A 19,203-nucleotide genomic window follows, 5' to 3' on the forward strand; every position below is an offset into this window, starting at 1 on the left:
GTTGGGGAGTGATTCCAAAAGAAGGAATCTGCTCTTCCGACTACCAGCTGTGGATCTTTGAGGGCCTGATTTAACCTTTCTGGGCCTATTTTCTCTCACCATGTTGGTAACCTGAGAACAATAGGATCTCCACTGTAGTACTGCTCTAAGGATGAAATGTGATTGCACACACAAAGTGCACTCCCAATGTCTGGTACAAAGTACTCAAATGTTCCCTCAATAATTCAAAATTTAAGTCAAAATGGGTGGAATGCTTAAAAATTTGGAAAACCAACCATTTTGGAAATAGACTGCTTCTTAAATGACAGATTCCAGAGAAAGTGGCAGCTATGTACTCCTTTCAGATAAAATGATAAATTCAGAAAAATTGTATGTTGGATAACTAACCTATGGCTCCCCGGCCGTTTTACTACATGTAATTAATTAGGCACAGATATCCTGGTGCCCAACTGCTGTTTACATCAATTCTCCTGCCACTGAGTCCCAAATCTGGGTATGTATCTAGTATTGGGGCAATATTCCACAAGTTTCTTCATTTATAATGAGATTCTGTGAAAACCGAGGCGCTTAGTTGCGGGTTAAAACTGGGCTAATTTTTTTTTCCAGCCCCATTGCCTTCATGCTTACCTCCCGGATGATTCCGTTAACATTTTCATTTAGTTCAAATATATACCGACTGCCTGCTATATTCATACAACAAGCCTTCTTTTCAGGAGTAGGAAGGGACAGAATGCAAGGCCCTGATGTTGTTATTATTGAAAGACTTTATCTATGGAGAAACACTGACGGCAAATGAACAGATCCGTGTGATCCTGTTTCAGCCGTGCGCAAGCGAGAGGTGGCCTGGACTCCAGCATCATGCTCTTAAGGACAGGCACATTTCCAGTAACAGTCTCACTTCCCCAGTTTCCCCGGGGAAGGAGGGGAGCGGTGTTGCCGATGGCATCGCCTGATATCACTTGTTCTGGGTGATAGGAGAGCGTGGGGCCGCCTGGCCCACCTCATCCGTGGTCTGATTGCATTAACCTCTTGGTTCCCTGCTCCTGACACGTGAGGTGCCCTAATATGGTCAGACTCCGGCGGAGCCCAGGAGCGCTTGCCTTTCTCCGGCTCCCGGCGAGGAGGCAGGAACGCATGTTCAGAGGCAAGCAGTCCGAAGGAAGGAAAACGGGGATCTAGGTTCGCATCTGGGCCGGTTGAGAGTGGGCTGCAGCAGTAGCCTTGCCTCAGGTCATCCATCATTTAATAACCACCCCCGCCCAGCGACTCCGGTCTCCCCTGGGGGGCTCCCTTTTCTCGTTCTCCCCTCACTTTTGGGGAGGCACCCCTGGGTGGACTCGAGCTGCAGTCTTGATAGGAATGGGAGGCGCCTTGGGGGTCGAGGTGGGCGGCTCGCCAGGGCTCCGGCTTCTCGTCGGGTCCTAGCAGCCTGGGGGGAGATGCTGCTGCAAGGCGTGTCTGGGGCTGCGCTCATGTGATGAAGCGAGGGAAAAACAAGGGGGAGGAGGAGGAGGCAAAGAGGTGGCTTTTTTTTTTTTAAGGAGTTTGCCGCGAGCGCGTCTCCTTCATTCGCTGTCTGGGCGGGTTTGGAGAAGCACGGCGGGAGACTGAGGCGCTCTTGGGACTTCGCGAGTACACGGCTTCTGGCTCTTCTCCGCGTCCCTGCGATTTGGGGAAGGCGTTCACCAAGCGGCTAGCCACCGGAGAACCGCAGACGAGCCATGGGCGCCGGGAGCTCCACCGAGCAGCGGAGCCCGGAGCAGCCGGAGGCGGGGAGCGCGACGCCCGCCGAGCCGGAGCCCAGCGGCGGCGGCTCTGCGGCGGAGGCGGCGCCCGGCACGCCGGGAGACCCGGCCATCGCCCCTGCGGACCCCGCCACCAAGGTAGGGGCGCTCCGGGCCACCTGTCTGGAGGAGAGGAGGGTGGGGCGGAACGGCGGGGGTCTTTGGGGGGAGGGGGAGGGGGAGGTCCCCTCGATCTCCGCCTGCAGTAACTTCCTGGCCGGTCCAGCCCATCTGCAAACTCGGGAGCCTGAATCCCTCTTTCTAGGCTTTTCAGGGTTTTAGCGCCGGGGCGGGACCAAAGGATCCGCGAGCGCGGCGAGGGGGGCTCGCATCTTTGTCGTGGGTCTCCAGGGGAGGCGACTGCGCCATCCGCAGTAATAAAATTCGCCCGCTGCCCGCCGCTAACTGAGCCTTTCTCCACGCTCTTCCGGTGGAGGGACCCAACCCGACACCGGCGAGCTGCCTGTGGTGGGGGTGGGGGTGCGGGGGTGTCTGCGGAGCCCTGACCCCCGGCCAAACGTGTCGAGCCCCCCACCCCGTCTCCCTATGCGGAAAGTCAGCTGTTGGGCCGTGACGCGTGTTGCAGCCTGGCGACTCCGCCACCCGTGGGTTCCCCGCAGCGCACTGTCTTTGCTGCCGGCTGTGTCTGGAGCGACCGGGTTTGGTACCCAGTCCTCCTGCGGCAGGCGGCTGAAGCAGACGACACCGCCTTCCCGATGCAGAGAAAGCCTGGGGTGTAGCTCACTCGCCGCCAAAGAAAACCTGAGCCGACGCGGCATTTCCAAAAGGAATGACAGGGTTCGCAAACACGGCGGCGTCCTCCTTTTCGCTCAGTTCGCTGGACTCAGTGGGATAAACAAATACTGGAGGAGTAGTTAAAGTTCTCAAAGGATGCAGTCGAAGGCGTAAGGGAGTAGTCCCTGTCTATCCCGGTCTATGGAAGCAGTGCTGAACGTCCTAGACATTTTACATTTTATAGTCTTAGGTCTTCGAGGCTGCAATATTTATTCTTGGCAATTGCAGCCGCCCAGATTGTGACTTGTCCAGATCGTTGTTTTTTAGATCTGTTTTCCAGCATGTATGTTCATTGGCCAGGCTTCACCCCACCCATTTTGTGATAGTTTTATGGGAAGATGTGGGTAACCATACTTAATACTTAAAAAAAAGAGAGAGAGAAACGTGTTAAATTTGAGAATATACAGAGTACTTGAGGACCTTTAAGAGTTGTCTCAGGAAGTATAAGTGTAAGGGAAAAAAACCCCGGAAATCTAGGTAAAAATCACAGAATTACGACCTCATCGCCTTGACCTTTTAGCTGTGGTAGTCTAGATTACCTCTAGTCATTAACATATCTCCTTGTAAAACCCATGGTCCCTAGAGCTATAAATGCTTACCAGTGGCTACTGTGCCTGGAATGCCTAGATTCTCTAAGATATGCTTAAGAAATCTATTACCCTTTTGAGGTCTCAGTTATGTGTGTGTGTGTGTGTGTGTGTATACACACACATATTTAGCTGCACCACGTCTTAAGTGCAGCATGTGGGATCTAGTTCCCTAACCAGGGATCCAACCCAGGGCACCCCCCGCCCCACCCCCAATTGGGAGCTCAGTGTCCAGACTTCACTGGACCACCAGGAAGTGCCTCAGTTATGCTTCAATATTTACTGTATCTCACTTTTTGATGTCAACTACTGTCAAAATGGCTGCATAACCAGTATTTAGAGTCCAGTAATAAAGATAATTTTAAGACATAATTGCTAAAAGCTTGCAGTTGGGGAACATTTTTTTCTTTGGCTTTTACCAGCCCTTCAGGTCTTAGTAACAGTTCACAGTAAGATATGGTACTTATTCTCTTCCCAATAAACTTCTGTGTATTCATTTAAAATATTGCTTCCTTTCTGTTCTCTTTATCTTCCTTCCATAACATCATCCTTCTTCCTCTTTCCTAGTCACAACCATCTTGAAACAGTGAGATGACCTCCTTTAAAAAATTACTTAAATGACATCCTGAGTATCATTGAACTTTCTGGCAGACTGCCCAGTTATCAATTTGTAGACAAATCAATACACTTACATGTACATGTTAGAAAACGTGTAGTTTTTCATTGCGACTAGCAAAATTTATTACTCAAGTTTTGAAGACCTAAGTCTTTTCAAAAGGACTCTCTAATTAAGAATGATTCAGCATGTAGCTTTTGTCTCCTTTCTTCACCCTGTTCAACCCTAATTTCAGACCTCTGAGTAATTGCATCTGCCATTCTGGGTTCCCATAGCACCATGGACCCTTCTTGCCAGCAGTTTCCATGTTTGTGAGTTTAGTGACTTGATGAGTTAAGTGTTCTTCTGGCTGCTGTGAATGCTCTACAAAGGCAGGAACCATACCTGGGTTTGCTCATAACAGGTATTGCTCCATGTATGGAGTGTGTGGCTGGCATGTAGGATGATCCTGGCACCTTGATTTTGATTGGAGACGGTCAAGTTGAGGAATACATTGGTCCATCTGCTTTCTTTTTAAAACTTTTAATTTTGTATTGGGGTATAACAGATAAACAACCGTCTACTTTTTCTTTGACTTTATCATCATGATCTGTCTCACTTATCAGATAGTGACTCAGTCAACGTCAGTTCTGGTTATTCTCGGACCAGGTGAATATCTAGCAGAAAACTAAGATTTGGGAACTCAGTTTTCTTTTTCTTTAGAATGGCTTGTTTACCATTGCATTTCAAATTGCCTTTAATCTCAAGTAGACAAATGCATGATAAATGCAAGTGGCTCAAATGAGACCACTTCATACATTGAATTAGTGATGAATTACATCTTGAGCTTTTTTGATTGAGTCTGTGGACATCTGGGGAGGTTTAGACTAATACATCCCCCTCCCCCTAGCAGAATGCTGATCATTAATTAAAGGCTATTAGCAGATTTCCGCCCCCCCTCCACCCCCCGGTAAAACTTGATTACACAAGCCTGACATTTAGATGCGCTGAGACAAATCCTGATTTTATCTGTGATGTATTTTAATGGAAATAGAAGGAGTCTTATCTTCCGATCAATCTTTTACAATCTTTATATGTTAATTGTGAGGCAAAATGGCTTGATCGGTTATTTTCCAGGTTAAATTTTGCGAGTTTGCAGGGTACAGAAGATTAGACCACCTGAACACAGGTGGTAAACAAAGCCAAATGTTATTCCTCAATTGCCTGCTTTCATTCTGGTAGCAGCATCGGGTGGTGGTGGCCAGTGACGAACTTCCTTTTCTCTGACACATCTTGATCTCTGGAGCCAAGCTCCAGGCTAAATCTGGACAATCACAATCCTCTAAATTAACCCTTCTGTCTTTTCTGTTTAGTAACTTAGAGCTGGAAATAAAACAGTTCTCAGTTCAACAGAGTAAGGCCTGCGTCCCTGGAGGGTGGGGAGACTGAGACCCTTGTCAGTGCTTCAAGCTGTGGTTCCATTTGGCTGCGAGAGCTGTGACTCAAATAGATACATGCAAATAGAAGAGTCTATTGTCCTGATGAGTTAAGGATGTCTCTACCTTTTGTGCATTAAACAGACAATTGAGTCGGCCAGCTGCATTTCCTAATTCCCGTCCCAGCCTAGGGTACGTGCTGTTTCCCACTTGCCCCGTGTTTACTAAAGATGGGACTAGAGATGGCTGTCATGTGATTATGTCATTGGTTTTACGTGGAAAGGGCCAGAATTTAAGATTTCAAAAGAATTATATGTTAACAGAGTGATGTTTTCTGGGTGTGGCTGCCTGTATATGAATTTCCCTCAGATTATAAGAGGTGCTACTTGCTGATTAGAACACAGTCTGGAGATTGGAGTTGTGGGTGTGAAGATGGTCTGAGAGCCAGTGGGGGGGTGCATTGCCTTCCCTTGAATCCATTATAGGCTTTTAGGCTCTTAGATGTGTCAGATCAGCAGAGATTTCCACTTGAAATACTTCCCTGGGCGAAGGACAGCCTCCAAATGTGCATCCTCTCTGAATTCAGTGTGTGCCCACTAATCTCTGTGCCAGGATCACTTTAGACTACATTAAAAGGATGATTCCAGTTTGGTATCTTATAAGATAATTAATAAAATGGAAAGAAAATATTCTGTTTTAAAAGGCATTAAGAAATGATTTCATTTTCTTTATCATTTTAACAAATGTTCAGTGTTACAGAATACCAACGAAAGGAAAATCAGCTAAATATAATTCTTTATGTTATAGTCATTCAAGAAGTGAGAAATTAGAACTTACAGCAGTTAGTGATGTGAGAAAAATACTTCGGTACTTTTAGTGCAAGGAAACTATAAAACTAAATATCCTTGAAGCTAATTCTTAGTTCTCTCATACCCTAAAAAATTATAATTTAGGAGAAGTTTCATTTTTAAATAATTTAAAGAAAAATGTGAAAAAGCTGGGTTTGGGAGGAGATGCATTATATCTTGTGAATATGAAAGCTTATTTTCAATAAACTATTTTAAAATCTATAATTATAATTATTTGTCTTGTCTGTTTAGATTTTGGTTGATTCCTGCAAGTTAGTACCTTATTAAAGAATGTAAGAGTAGGGGTTTATACCTGTGATCCTACCTGTTAGTACATCTAATAAAAGGATTAAGGTGAAGATATTAATCTGTAATAATTTCAGTTATATATACATGTATATGTCTTATTATGAATAATTAAGTTTATTTATTTAAATCTGACTGTAGGCCTGACAGCATCATTCTTGAATCATAAAGGCTTTATTAAAAGATGATCAAAAGCACTTGCTTACTCTTATTAAAATGATTTATTTATTTATTTGGCTGCCCTGTATCTTAGTTGCGGCACTTGGAATCTTAACGTCTTCATTTCAGAACAGAGGATCTTTTTTTTCTAGCTGCCTCGTGCAAACTCTTGTTAGTTTCGGCTTGTGGGATCTAGTTCCCTTATCAGGGATTGAGCTGGTAACCTCTGCGTTGGGAGCCAAAGTCTTAGCTACTGGTTCACCAGGGAAGTCCCTAAAATGATTTTTATTTAAAGTCATTGCAGACAAGATTCATTTAATGTTTGTTTTTCTAAAAATGTTAATGGTTGAGAACTTATAATTTGTAGAGGATGATAAAAAGGGAACGTATCCTATTCCTCCCACCCCTGAAGTACTCACTGTTAACAACAGTTTGAAATCAATGTTGGTTGTTTCTTGCATATTCTTCTAAAACCTTTATGCCTGTGCAAGTGTATGAATAAGAATAGCCCGGTGTTTTCCTTTTAACAAATGAAATCCCAACACATAAATTCTGCAACTTTAGGGTTTGGCTGTCTTTTCATCAAAATATAAAGATCTCCCTTCGGTCTTATTGGCTACATGAATTTCTCATTTATGTACGGATTGAAGTACCACAATGATTTAACCAATCCCCTGTGTGTATATTTAGACTTTCCTAGTCTTGTTATACTAAATTGGCACACGGAATATCCTAGTTCAGACATCTTTGTACGTGTGCAAATGTATCTCTCGGAGAGATTCTGAAAGTAGGGTTGCTGGATCATAGGATTTCTATGCATTTTAAATTTTGATAATCCTTGCTAAATTTACTTGCCAAAGAGATTCAGCCACTTTGCATTCCTGCTCTGTGGAGATCGACACTCACTTTCCCATGCCTCAGTGGATAGCAGATTTTCTAGTCTTTGCCAATCTGTACCTCAGTTGGCACCTTGGATTCCCTCAGGGCACTTTTAGTTATGAAGTTGAGTGCCCTGTCAGGTGTACTGATTGTATGCGTTTCTTCTGTTCAGCACTTCATCAGGAACTCGACTGACTTTCAGAACATCATAGGCTATAGTTTGTTTACCTGTTGAGTTCTCACTTAGTCGTGTCTGACTCTGTGGCCCCAAGAACTGTGGCCCACGAGGCTCCTCCATCCATAGGATTTTCCAGGCCGGAATACTAGAGTGGATTGCGATTTCCTTCTCCAGGGGATCTTCGTGACCCGGGGATTGAACCTGCATCTCCTGCATTGGCAGGCGGATTCTTTACCACTGAGCCACCTGGGAACATAGTTAATTTTAAAAGACTTTCCCCTCCCAGAAATTAATCAGAATTGGGAAATAACAAGCTTAGAATAAAAACAAGGCTGAGGTATTGTTCCCTTTCCTTCCCAAATTAGTAAACTGGCTTTAATTTTATTTGCTTGGATCGACTTTGCAATGACCTACTTCTTTAGCTATCAATTTAAAAATTTCTCCTCTGGGAACAATCTAAAATCATCCAGTTGCCAGAAATTTCTTCATACATCTGATCCATGAAATGTTGGAATCAGGAATTGTGGGCAGTAGAAATTCACTTCCTGGGAAAACAGTAGTCCCCTCCCCTGGGCGCCGTTCTCAGTTCTCATAACAAATGACAGCCTGGCTCTGTTAACTGGAATAAATATGTTTTCCCAGAAAAACGTAGGTGTTCAAAGCACTGGAAACTACAGCGTCTTTCCCGGACACTTAGGCTTCTCTTAATGCAAGTATTTATTCAAGTTCAAAGGGTTTTGTCTTCCCTGCAGTTTCTTCATGATGTTGTGTAAATGAGAGAAGCCAAATTTTAGGAAGCGGAGATTACTATAAATTAGTGGCCCATCTGCTGTTTGTTATATGCAGGCATGCAAATTGTGGGCATCTGGAGAGATTACATTTTCTGTGGTTCCCAAACCTGGTTGTGTAGTTGAATCACCTGGGGAGCTTTTTAAAGACCCCACCCAGCCCCCTTCTAGATGATTCTATCAGAATCCCAGGCCATTCCAGCATCTGAGATTTTGTAGCCTTGATGCTCATCCGGGGTCCTGATTTGTCTGGTGTGGTTACCGTTGTCTGGAAGTGGATTACGGGGTGTCGGAGCTGAGGGAGGCAATGGAGAGGTGGCGGCAGCACCCACTGAGCGATGTTGGCACTCATGTGGGTGGCAGAGAGGCTTCCAGAAGAGCAAGGGGGAGAAAATAAAGGGAAACCTCTCCCCGACATAGTTTTACTCCTTTATTCTGCTGTCTTGAGACTATCCATGCTGCTAATATTAATAGTATTGTTCTTAATGGAATGTACTCTTCAAGGTAAATAGGTATGGAATCCAATGTTCTTTTCTTTTCTCTGAGCCAGGATCTACTTGTCAACGTTAACTTTTTTGTTCCCCCCCTCGCCCCATGCCTCTTAACTGTCGTCCCTCATTTATCATGTTGAAAACGTCACTTGAGTTGGTAGGCAGTAGCTGTTGGCTTCATTTATGGCCTTTGGCTGGGCTGAATGTCGGGTGAAGAGATCTTAACACCTAACCAAGTCGTTGAGGATGAGCCCAGAAGAGGGCTGTCTGGCTTTCCGCACCACGTAGTTGCCGTTCTGTCTTGATTTCATTAACATTTCTCTGCTGGCTCCTGTATTCCTGGAACTGGGGATACAAAGAAGAGAGAAATCCAAGAGCTTGGTGCTTAAAAAAGAGTCAAAGTGCTCCCTTTCATGTATTCGTCTCTTCGCTCCATTAAAAGGGATTATAATTTTCTGTCTAGAGGAAGAGGTCTAAATTCATTTTCCATACAGGACACTGTTCTCCAGTACCATTGATTAAATAGTCTCAAGTTTCCGTATTCACATATATGTTTATTGATTTTCTTTTACTTTAAAATGTTTCCTACTCTGTTTATTTGTACACGTTGTTAAAAGCATTAAGAGAGTAGCTAAAAATCTAATCGATTCTAATGGCAGATCCACGGTTTGAAATATTTGTATATTTTACATCTTCAGGTACTGTTAGGCGTGCCCTGGTCTCATGGCTATGGTAAGTTTAGTGAAAAGGAAGTGTTAGTTTGGTCAGTTGTGTCTAACTCTTTGTGACCTCATGGTATGTAGCTTTCCAGGCTCCTCTGTCCATGGGATTTCCCAGGAAAGAATACTGGAGTGGGTTGTCGTTCCCTTCTCAAGGGGATTTTCCCAACCCAGGGATCGAACCCAGGTCTCCCGCATTGCAGGCAGATTCTTTATTGTGTGAGCCACCAGAGAATAAATAGATACATACTAAAAAGTGGGGAACCTGTGTTGTCTTCAGAAGTGAATTTATTTTCTTGGTATATAATAATATTATTCATTAAAAATAATCACTCAAGTATTTCCTAACCACTTACGCTATGAAAGGCCCTGGTTCTAGATGCTTCAGGAGGTAAATAACACAGCATTATCCTTGAGCACCTCATGATCTAGGTGAGGTAAGGGGTCCCCAACCTTTTTGGCACCAGGGACTGGTTTCGTGAAGACAGTTTTTCCACCGACCGGGGGTGGGGGGTGGGGATGGTTTGGGGTGACTCGAGTACGTTACATTTAGTGTGCGCTTTATTTCTAACCTAACGCCATCACTGATGCGACAGCAGATAACCGGTCCCGGGCCTGGAGGTTGGGGACTCCAGCTTTAGAGGAAAGATTCAATAACAAAGATTCAAATAAGTTGGGCAGGCAACAGAACTGCCCTTAGTTGGTACGTGTCTGTTCAGTGAATTGTCTGGATAGCCGATGTGCAAAGAAAAGACGATTTCGCCAAGTGTCACAAGCAGATAAAGGCCATATTAGTCAGAAGGCTGGAAAGCACAGGGCATATGAAGGAGCTGAATGTTTGTAAGAGGATAATGGGAAGAATTGCAGGCAATTATGGTAAGAGCTCGGAGAAGGCAATGGCACCCCACTCCAGTACTCTTGCTTGGAAAATCCCATGGATGGAGGAGCCTGGTAGGCTGCAGTCCATGGGGTTGCTAAGAGTCGGACACGACTGAGCAACTTCCCTTTCACTTTTCACTTTCATGCATTGGAGAAAGAAATGGCAACCCACTCCAGTGTTCTTGCCTGGAGAATCCCAGGGAAGGGGGAGCCTGGTGGGCTGCCATCAATGGGGTCGCACAGGGTCGGACACGACTGAAGTGACTTAGCAGCAGCAGCAGCAGGATGGTAAGAGCTGCACAGGCTGCAGAGCGCCGTCCAAGTGGAGGCTTCTGATAAAAAGAAAGCCATGAGGCAGACCCTTTCACACTCAGCAGAGAGGACACCCCTAGGAGTGTAAGGGGCAGATATTAACCTGAGCGATGGGATGGGTACAGAGTGTAGGCTCAGCACAGGGGCAGCCAAAAACAGCTGAGACTTCAAGGCTTGGAATATGGAGTGCTCCATTTTCTCCAGTAGACAAAGATGTTCCCCTCCTGATGTCGTTTTCAGTTGTTTATTTCTGTAGCCAACCTTGCCAAACAACGACTTATACCAGGTGTATCTTTAGAAGAGAGAACGTCACTTGACAGTTATAGCCCCCCCCTTTTTTTAACGTAAGGAAGAAGTTTGCATCAGAGTCTAGGAAAACGACAGAGAGCATCTGTGAGATCAATAGTGCGTCTCTGAGTAGTGACCTGCGTTAGCCCAGATCACAGGCACTGTGAGCAATCCAGATTGGCGGAGTGGGGAGCTCCTAGGGAAGGTTAATATCACAGGGTAAGAGCTGGTAGCTGGAGAGAGATGAGATGAGATGAGAGTGGTAGCTGGGGAGAAGGTGGAACCAATGAATGATAATCAAAGAGAACACTAGATAAAACAGATGGCATTGGGTCGAATAGCCATTGCGTCACTGCTTCATCAGGCGACAGTGACTAGTTTATCCCCGCATCTGAGTCCACCTAAAATGAAAGAGGCTGATGGTGGACTAGCATCTCTTCCATTTGTAAGCAAAGAATCTAGGTGGCTTGGGGAATGTTTATCTTCACTTTCAAAGAAGACATTTCTCCTTCGCAATTTTTTCCACCTCCAGCATATGCCCTCTGGTGTGTCATTCGGAGGACGATTTATGGTTTGCTATTTTTCTTCATGTCTGAGCGTATGATTTCTTATTGAATCAAGCCATTACATAAGGCTCTGGGTTTTGTCTGCCTCGTGATCAATTTTCTGTCCTTACTCCTGATATTGACCATCCTTATTGAAGACATGTTTCATTACATCCTTGATAGTTTTACTTGCTCTTTGAAATACATATTGCTGTGACGCACAGAGCAATAACAAAACATAAAACAATGTTGGTGTATGTTATGGTGCTTAGCCTTTCTTTATTTTTTTACATTTTCAGTTCTGGGTGCTACTTTTTCACTATGGTAACAAACTGCTTGTATAATGCTTCTTAAGGAACATTTGTTTGAAATTATCCTTCACTTGGGTATGTATGTAAAGCAGTCTTATTCCACACCTGTAACCCTGAATGCTATGCAAAGTTCAGCCTTAGATGTGGTTAGATTTGCAATGACTATATACTGCTATACCAACTGGGGTGGAAATGAGGGGATGGAGAAAGGATTGCAATCTACAAGAAATTGCTAAGGATTAGACAGTTTTTCGGTGATGAATTTTTCTTAATTATTTCAGAGGCACATCTAACCAATATTTAGACATGAGTTAATGACTCCTGTAGTGTTAATCTAAATATCTGAATGGAAATTTTTGTTCTTGTTCTGCTCTGTTTTATATGAAGTCAGTTACTGAAAAGCAGTGGAAAATGTTACCAGTAAACTTTACTAAATCAGTCCTGATTATCAAGGTTTTTTTTCCCTCCGATCCTGACAAAAGCTAGTATATGAAATTTTAAATAAAAAATACTTGGCAGTCATGAGGCCAAAACTCAAATTAATTTGGTTTTATAACTGATTTTTTTTTTTAACCTTCAGGAGTTTGTTTCCTTTAAATTCAGTTTGATGGCAGTGTTAGATCTGTCTGTTTTGCTTATAATATAGGAAATTTGTTTTGCTTTGATTAAAATGCAGATTGATTGTTCTTTTGTTATTAATTTTTGCTGTTAAAGACACACTAAGGTCTTTCAAAATGCTCAAAAGGTTTTTGTCCTAAATGGAGCTAAGAGCACCCTCAGTGTTATCTAGAATTGCAACAGTGACAGAGGTTTCAAGTCACTTCTGGAACTGTGCCTGATAAACAGTCCTCCAGGACAGAGGAATTCAAAGAATGCTGGAGTATTCAGGGAAGTAGGTCATGGTTTAAAGCGTTACATTTGTCAGAGAAAGGTTCTCAAGCAGTCCCTGTGATCACTGGATCCCTGCTAATTTCTTACTCGGGGTTCTTTAGTCTTAGGCAAATTAGGTGTCTAAATTAACTTGTTAGTCTCTGGGAGGGCTGGACTAAAAGTAACAGATTCCCCACATGCATGTGCTCTCCCAACACCAAAAATAAAGAGCTAGGGCTATAGATGGGCTCAGACAGTAAAGAATCCACCTGCAATGTGGGAGACCTGGATTCCATCCCTGGGTTGGGAAGATCCCTTGGAGAAGGGAACAACTATCCACTCCAGTATTCTTGCCTGGAGACTCTCATGGACAGAGGAGCCTGGTGAGCTACAGTCATGGTGTCGAAAAGAGTCAGACATGACTGAGCGACTTTCACAGGGCTATATACGAGCGACCAGAAAATCACAGGAGTGGTGTGGTTTTTTTAATTGCACAATCCTGGAGTAAAAATGTTTTGAAAATGCAAAATAAATAATGCAAAAAATATTTTGCATTTAAATGTTTTAAAGATGCAAAATAAATAAGCAAATATTTATTTTGCATATTTTAAAAGTGTTTTAAGAAACAAATAAATTTCATACAGCCAGATGAAAAAAAAAAAAGAGTAAATAGGCAGATGATGTGTAAGTATATTTCGAAAAATTGGAGTACCTTTTAAGTGAGCTGGGGGTCTGTATTTGCCACCAGGATTAAGGACAGTGGGGACCCGCTGATCCCCTATGTGTGGCCATAATGCCCATAGTCTCTTGTGGACTTAAATTTGTGGAAACCATTTCTTGCTGTGAATTGTTGCTGAGTGCCAGATGAAGAGGCACTAATAAGACAGGGTTCAAAGGCAAGAGAAAGCACATCCTGGGGTACCAAGAAAGGTGGCACAGAGGAAGCTATGGACTGAGTGTGTCCCTGAAGCTCATATGGTGAAACTCTAATCCCCAGTGTGATAGTATTAGGAGACGGAGTCTTCAGGAGGTAATTAGGTCATGAGGGTGGAACCCTCATTAAGGAATTAGTGCCCTTATAAGAAGAGACCCCAGAGCGCTTACATCCCCTCCCCACCCTCAAGTGGTACCCTCTACAAAGCAGGTAGAGAACTCCTACGAGACCGAAATCAGCCTGCACCTTAATCTTGGACTTCCAGCTTCCAGAACTCTGAGAAAGAAATGTTTATCATCTTGGCCACTCAGGTTATGGTAATTTTTCATAGTAATCAAACTAAGACAGAGGAAATGGAATTTATGGTGAACTGCTGACGAATGGAGATGCTTAGGAGGAGGCAAGGAAATAATTAAATAATTTTAATATAATAAAAGTAATAAAGTAAGGGGGCAAGAGAGAACCTCACCATCTTGGAAGAAATACTGAGTGAAAAATAGTCTAGGAGAAGTTGGCTTAAAGATTTCTTTTTGGAGGACTTCCCTGGTGGTCCGGTGGGTAAGACTTCACGTTCCAATGCAGAGGGCGTCAGGGTTTGATCTTTGATTTGGGAACCAAGATCCCACATGCCATGTGACCCTGAAAACAAAAAATAAAACAGAAGGAAGCAATATTGTAACAAATTCAGTAAAGACTTTAAAACGGTCCACATCAAAAAGATTTCATTTTTTAACTACAGGACTTTTGCAGAAACTTTTAATATGTTATTATTAATTATGCCTCTCCTAAAGGGGACATATAATATGCATCTTTACCCAAATGCAATTGGGAAATGCCAGGCTAGTGAAGACACAATTAGAAAACAGTGATTGTGAGAAGCCAGGAGAGGTATCTGTGGCTCTGCCTTGGAGAATTTGAATACCGGCATGGGACTTATGCATTACTTGAAATTGGCAGTGTGAAACCAGTAATTAATTGAGGTCTACATCTCCATTTGTTCGGATGGAGGTGAGGACTTAACTTTATTTCAAATCTGAGACCTCGAGAATAATTCTGAGATATTAAGGAAATTTGTTCTCTTTTGGGGGAGGGGAACAAGCAGCATGGATTTTCATTTCATTCATACAAAAATTATTTCCTTTTATATCCAACGTTTAAATGAAATAAATGTAGAGAGATTCTTACTCTGATTAAATGAAAATAAAGGATATATCCCAGCTTTTAAATGTACATTATTTGGAAAATGCCTCAGATTATCCTAAGATGAAATATTTCATATTTTTATGTCCTTATTAAGTTAGGTCTAGAATTCCTGATGTATTTGGTGGGGGTGGCAGGGAAAGAGAAAGAAGTAGAAAATTGAGCGACAGTAGGATCATTGAAAATTTGGAAACTGAATATACTTTGGGTTCACTTCATTTTTCAAATAATCTAGATAGTTTGCATATTAGACTTAGTTTTTATTTTCAATGTGTGGTGAGTCCAATAACCCATCGGCTCAGTTTCTGTGGCACTTAATTAATTACCCATAGGGCTGAACATCCTAGCACAAGCGACATTATGTCCTAAAACTCTCCCTTAACCGTATTTTCTGGGGCCAAAGACAATTGGACTACTGTGGAGTTAAATGCTGTAAATTATTGTGTTCCTCAAACCCTCTCCAGCGCCTGCAGTGAATACTGGAGGTATTGTAACTGTATGTGAACTTGAACGAAGATCAGGCGAAGGTCAAAACAGAGCCTTCTTGAATGGAGCTACAAATTCTTCTTCTGGCAAATAAGAGTAAAGGGAAATGTCACCCGCTTGTTGCTTTTTATGGTCATGAAGAGGGAAAAAATCCCCGAAGCCTCTGATTCCTTTGCTATGAGCTGACCAAGCTGGCTTATTTCGGCTTCGGATAAGAAGCTGAGACGCACACTGATTTATTTTTTCCTTGAGTCTGATCAAAGCAAATCAAAGCAAATAACAGCATCCTGGGAGTGTAACGAAATTTTTGAGAAAGTCGCTTCTTTGGAAAGCCTAAAAATCAATATTCTTGTAAGATTGCTTCAGGCCATTTAAGTGGGAGCAACTCAATCTAGGCATAAAATGATGATTCCTGCTTCTTAGTAAACATTTACTAATACTGTACTTATTTTAAAAATTAGTTCACATAGAAATATGGTTGATGTCCCCACGCAGCGGCCCCTTTCTTCAGTGTGACTTCTTGTGCTTGTGCTCACACAAAGCGTGAATGTCCTGTGAGTGAAAGGGGAGCCTGGCTGTGTCAGCTTTGTGTCCTCTGCCGATGTTCAAGGGCTCTTCCCACAGTTATTTGACTGTGTGTTTCTGGCTTGATTACAAGGGTGAAAACTGTAGGGGATTAACTAAGGCCTAAACCTTAAGGATCAGGCATATGTAGAAATATGAAAAAAATATAGTCCCTTCTCTCACCGTCAGCTCACTGACGTTTGTTGGGTGTGAGTACTGTTAGGTATCAGACGGTTTTGGAGGGCACTTGCCCATCTTTTTTCCTATCTTATTTTTCAGTCATAACTTCTATGAGGTAAGTGGTATCATTCTCACTTTAAAAGGGTGCCAGCAAAGTAAACATTTATGAAACTTTTGATTCACTAACTCTTAAAAAAAAAAAAAGATTATTTATTTGGCTGTTCTGGGTCTTCGTTGCAGCACGCGGGATCTAGTTTCCCTGATCAGGGATCGAACCCAGGCCCCCTACACTGGGAGTGCAGCGTCTTAGCCACTGGACCATCAGGGAAGTCCCACAGTTCACTGACTCTTGAGGTCTTCTGGTTTCATCAGCTCCTTGGGTTGAGGCTGGTGGGAACGAAACCACTGTGATGTGAACCTGGCCTTGGCTGTGATGCTGAGGAGGAGACAGCTCCTGATACACTAGACCCTCCTCAGGTCCCGGGACTTTCTGCCTCTCTAGGTGTTTTAGGATGTATCGCTCTATCTGCTGTCAAGTAAATGGCAAACGATTTATCTTTGTGGGCCATCCAGTTATTTCAAAGCCTGTCCTCATTCTTCCCATTCCCTCCTGATGGGAAGATAGCTGATGCCAGCCTGTAAGAGCTCCTTGGGTTTGGAGCCAAGTCATGACCTAAAGAATCATCTCCGCTCATTTTTCTCTTCCATTTGGGTGTAACTGAATGCCAGGCACCTATAGCCACCGTCTTCTCCCTTCTCATTCTGCTCGGTCATCCTGACCTCCCAGCACATCATCTGTCTGTCCTGCTGTACCCGTGTAAACCCTTTTCTGTATCCTCCCTAAGGATCATCCCCTGGCTAATTTGTCCATCCCGATCAGGGCTTTGTCCAGCTGGGATACTGTCCTCTCCCGGGGTTTTAACACCCCATTATATCCACCAAGTGTCAGTCTCACACATGCATCTATCTGTTGGACAAGTTCACCTCAAAAACAGTGTTTTCTTCTGTCCCCTTTGCCTGCCTCTTCTTCCCATAAGGGAACTCTCTCTCTAGTGCCTTCAGCATCTTATAGAAGAGTGAATGGTATCACTGTCTTACTGGCTCTTTCATTTGCCAGTATCTAGGCCATCTGGGGCTTCCTAGGTGGCTCAGTGGTAAAGAAACTGCCAGCCAATGCAGGAGACCCAGGTTTGATTCCTGGGTGGGGAAGATCCCCTGGAAAAGGAAGTGGCAACCCTCTCCAGTGTTCTTGCCTGGGAAATCCCATGGACAGAGGAGCCTGGCAGGGTACAGTCTGTGGGGTCACAAAGAGTCAGGCATGACTGAGCGACTATGCAGCAACAGCAGAGCGTGCAGGCCATCATGAAGTCCCATTGGTTCTAGAGCTGCTTCCTCAGACCTTTGTCTCAGCTTCCCTGGTGGCTCAGACGGTAAAGAATCTGCCTGCTATGCAGGAGACCTGGGTTCGATTTCTGGGTTGGGAAGATCCCTTGGAGGAGGGCATGGCAACCCACTCTAGTATTCTTGCCTGGAGAATCTGCATGGACAGAGGAGCCTCGTGGGCACAGTCCATGGGGTTGCAGAGAGTCAGACATGATTGAATCTAAGCACAGGCACATGCCATGTACTGCAACATTAGTCTTCAAACTAGTCTTCCTGCTTCTAGCCATTTTTCTGTGTGTATGACTGCTTTATAGATACAGTTAGATGGTAGAAGTACCTGGAATTCTGTGATCTGGTGGGGCAGGGGGGCTCTACTTGCAGTTGTATTTGTGCTTCCAGACTTTTCCTCTTTGCCCCACTTACACACCCATGTATTTATTATCCTTTATTCCTAACGTTGCATCTTGAGGGTTGGAAAAGATAAAAACCAACAGTTGGTTAGCTGCTTTCTGTTGCTCTTTCACATATTTTTCTTTCATTCAGTCAATGAATGTAGCCATACAAGGAAGCTCTCTTCCTTGTATGATTGCCTTTGTTTGATTTTAAATATTTTTGCATGAACTGCAATAACGTGGCCTCCGAGAAATGTCTACATAACTGAAGTCAACTTTCGACCACCGTGGGCATCTTCAGATAAATGCAAACTGTGGCATCTTGATCATATTTGTATAGAAACATAGTTTGGGCTATACAGTTATTCCATTAGGTTGGTTTTTATTTTGGGGATTCTATCTGAAACAGAAACATATCCAGTTGACTTAAAAAGTTCAACCATTTGATTTATTGGCCTTTTCAACAAGCAAGTATCTGGTATGAATTAAATAAAGCTTAGAAATTCTTTGTTTTCCGTTTCCTCTCCCCACCTCCAAAAAAGAGAAAATCCCTAAAGCATTTTATAATTTCTTTCTGTTGAAGCCATTCTTCTTCTATTTTTTTAATGATTTTATTTATTATTTATTTTTAGCTGCACTGGACCTCTGTTGCTGTGAGGGGTCTTCTCTAGTTGCGTGCTTCTCATTGCGGTGGCTTCTCTTGTTGCGGAGCATGGGGCCTAGGGCACTCGGGTCCAGTAACTGTGGCGCCTGGGCTCAGTAGTTGCGGTTCCCAGGCTCTGGAGCACAGGCTCAGTAGTTGTGGTGTATGGGCTTAGTTGCTCCAAGGCATGTGGGATCTCCCAGAGCAAGGATCAAAGCCTTGTCTCCTCCATTGGCAGGAAGATTTCTTTATCACTGAACCACCGGGGAAGCCCAAAGCCAGTCTTTATCAGGACTGTTTCTCAGGTGGAAACATCCCACAGGGTGACCTCAGCCCATCCCACAGTTTGTTTTTTTTAAGCTGAAAAGACCTTTCACAACTTCAAGTCTAAGGCTTTAACAAGTTTTTTGGGTCTCAGTTTCCTTATTCTTCAGAACCCTAAACCCATTTTATTTGCCTGAATATAAAAGACAGTTTATTCATTGAAGTTGTTCGCCTTTAGATTTCCTCTTTATAGGTGAAAAATGTATTCATGTGACTTTTCCAGAGTCTTCTCTTAAATTTTCTCTTTGACTCACATGGCGAATCTCTGAGAGTGTGGAAAACTTGATGGCAGGAGAATTACCATTACTTCCTGAACTAGAGTCACCC

At 43.5% G+C, this 19,203-nt stretch overlaps 1 protein-coding gene across 1 annotated transcript in view; it reads left to right on the forward strand.

Moving 5' to 3' along the window:
* The first annotated feature begins 1,060 nt into the window (after window positions 1-1,060).
* The window catches only part of AKAP12 (A-kinase anchoring protein 12), a 112,109-nt gene continuing 93,966 nt past the window's right edge, over window positions 1,061-19,203 (forward strand). Inside the window, exons 1-2 of the mRNA XM_070376864.1 lie at window positions 1,061-1,179; window positions 1,542-1,883. Of these exons, the coding sequence (XP_070232965.1) occupies window positions 1,722-1,883 (162 nt within the window). The 5' untranslated portion in view covers window positions 1,061-1,179; window positions 1,542-1,721. The remainder of the gene's footprint in view (window positions 1,180-1,541; window positions 1,884-19,203) is intronic.

The sequence above is a fragment of the Bos mutus genome, chromosome 9 (assembly GCF_027580195.1).
Source record: "Bos mutus isolate GX-2022 chromosome 9, NWIPB_WYAK_1.1, whole genome shotgun sequence".
In the NCBI taxonomy this organism is placed as follows: domain Eukaryota; kingdom Metazoa; phylum Chordata; class Mammalia; order Artiodactyla; family Bovidae; genus Bos; species Bos mutus.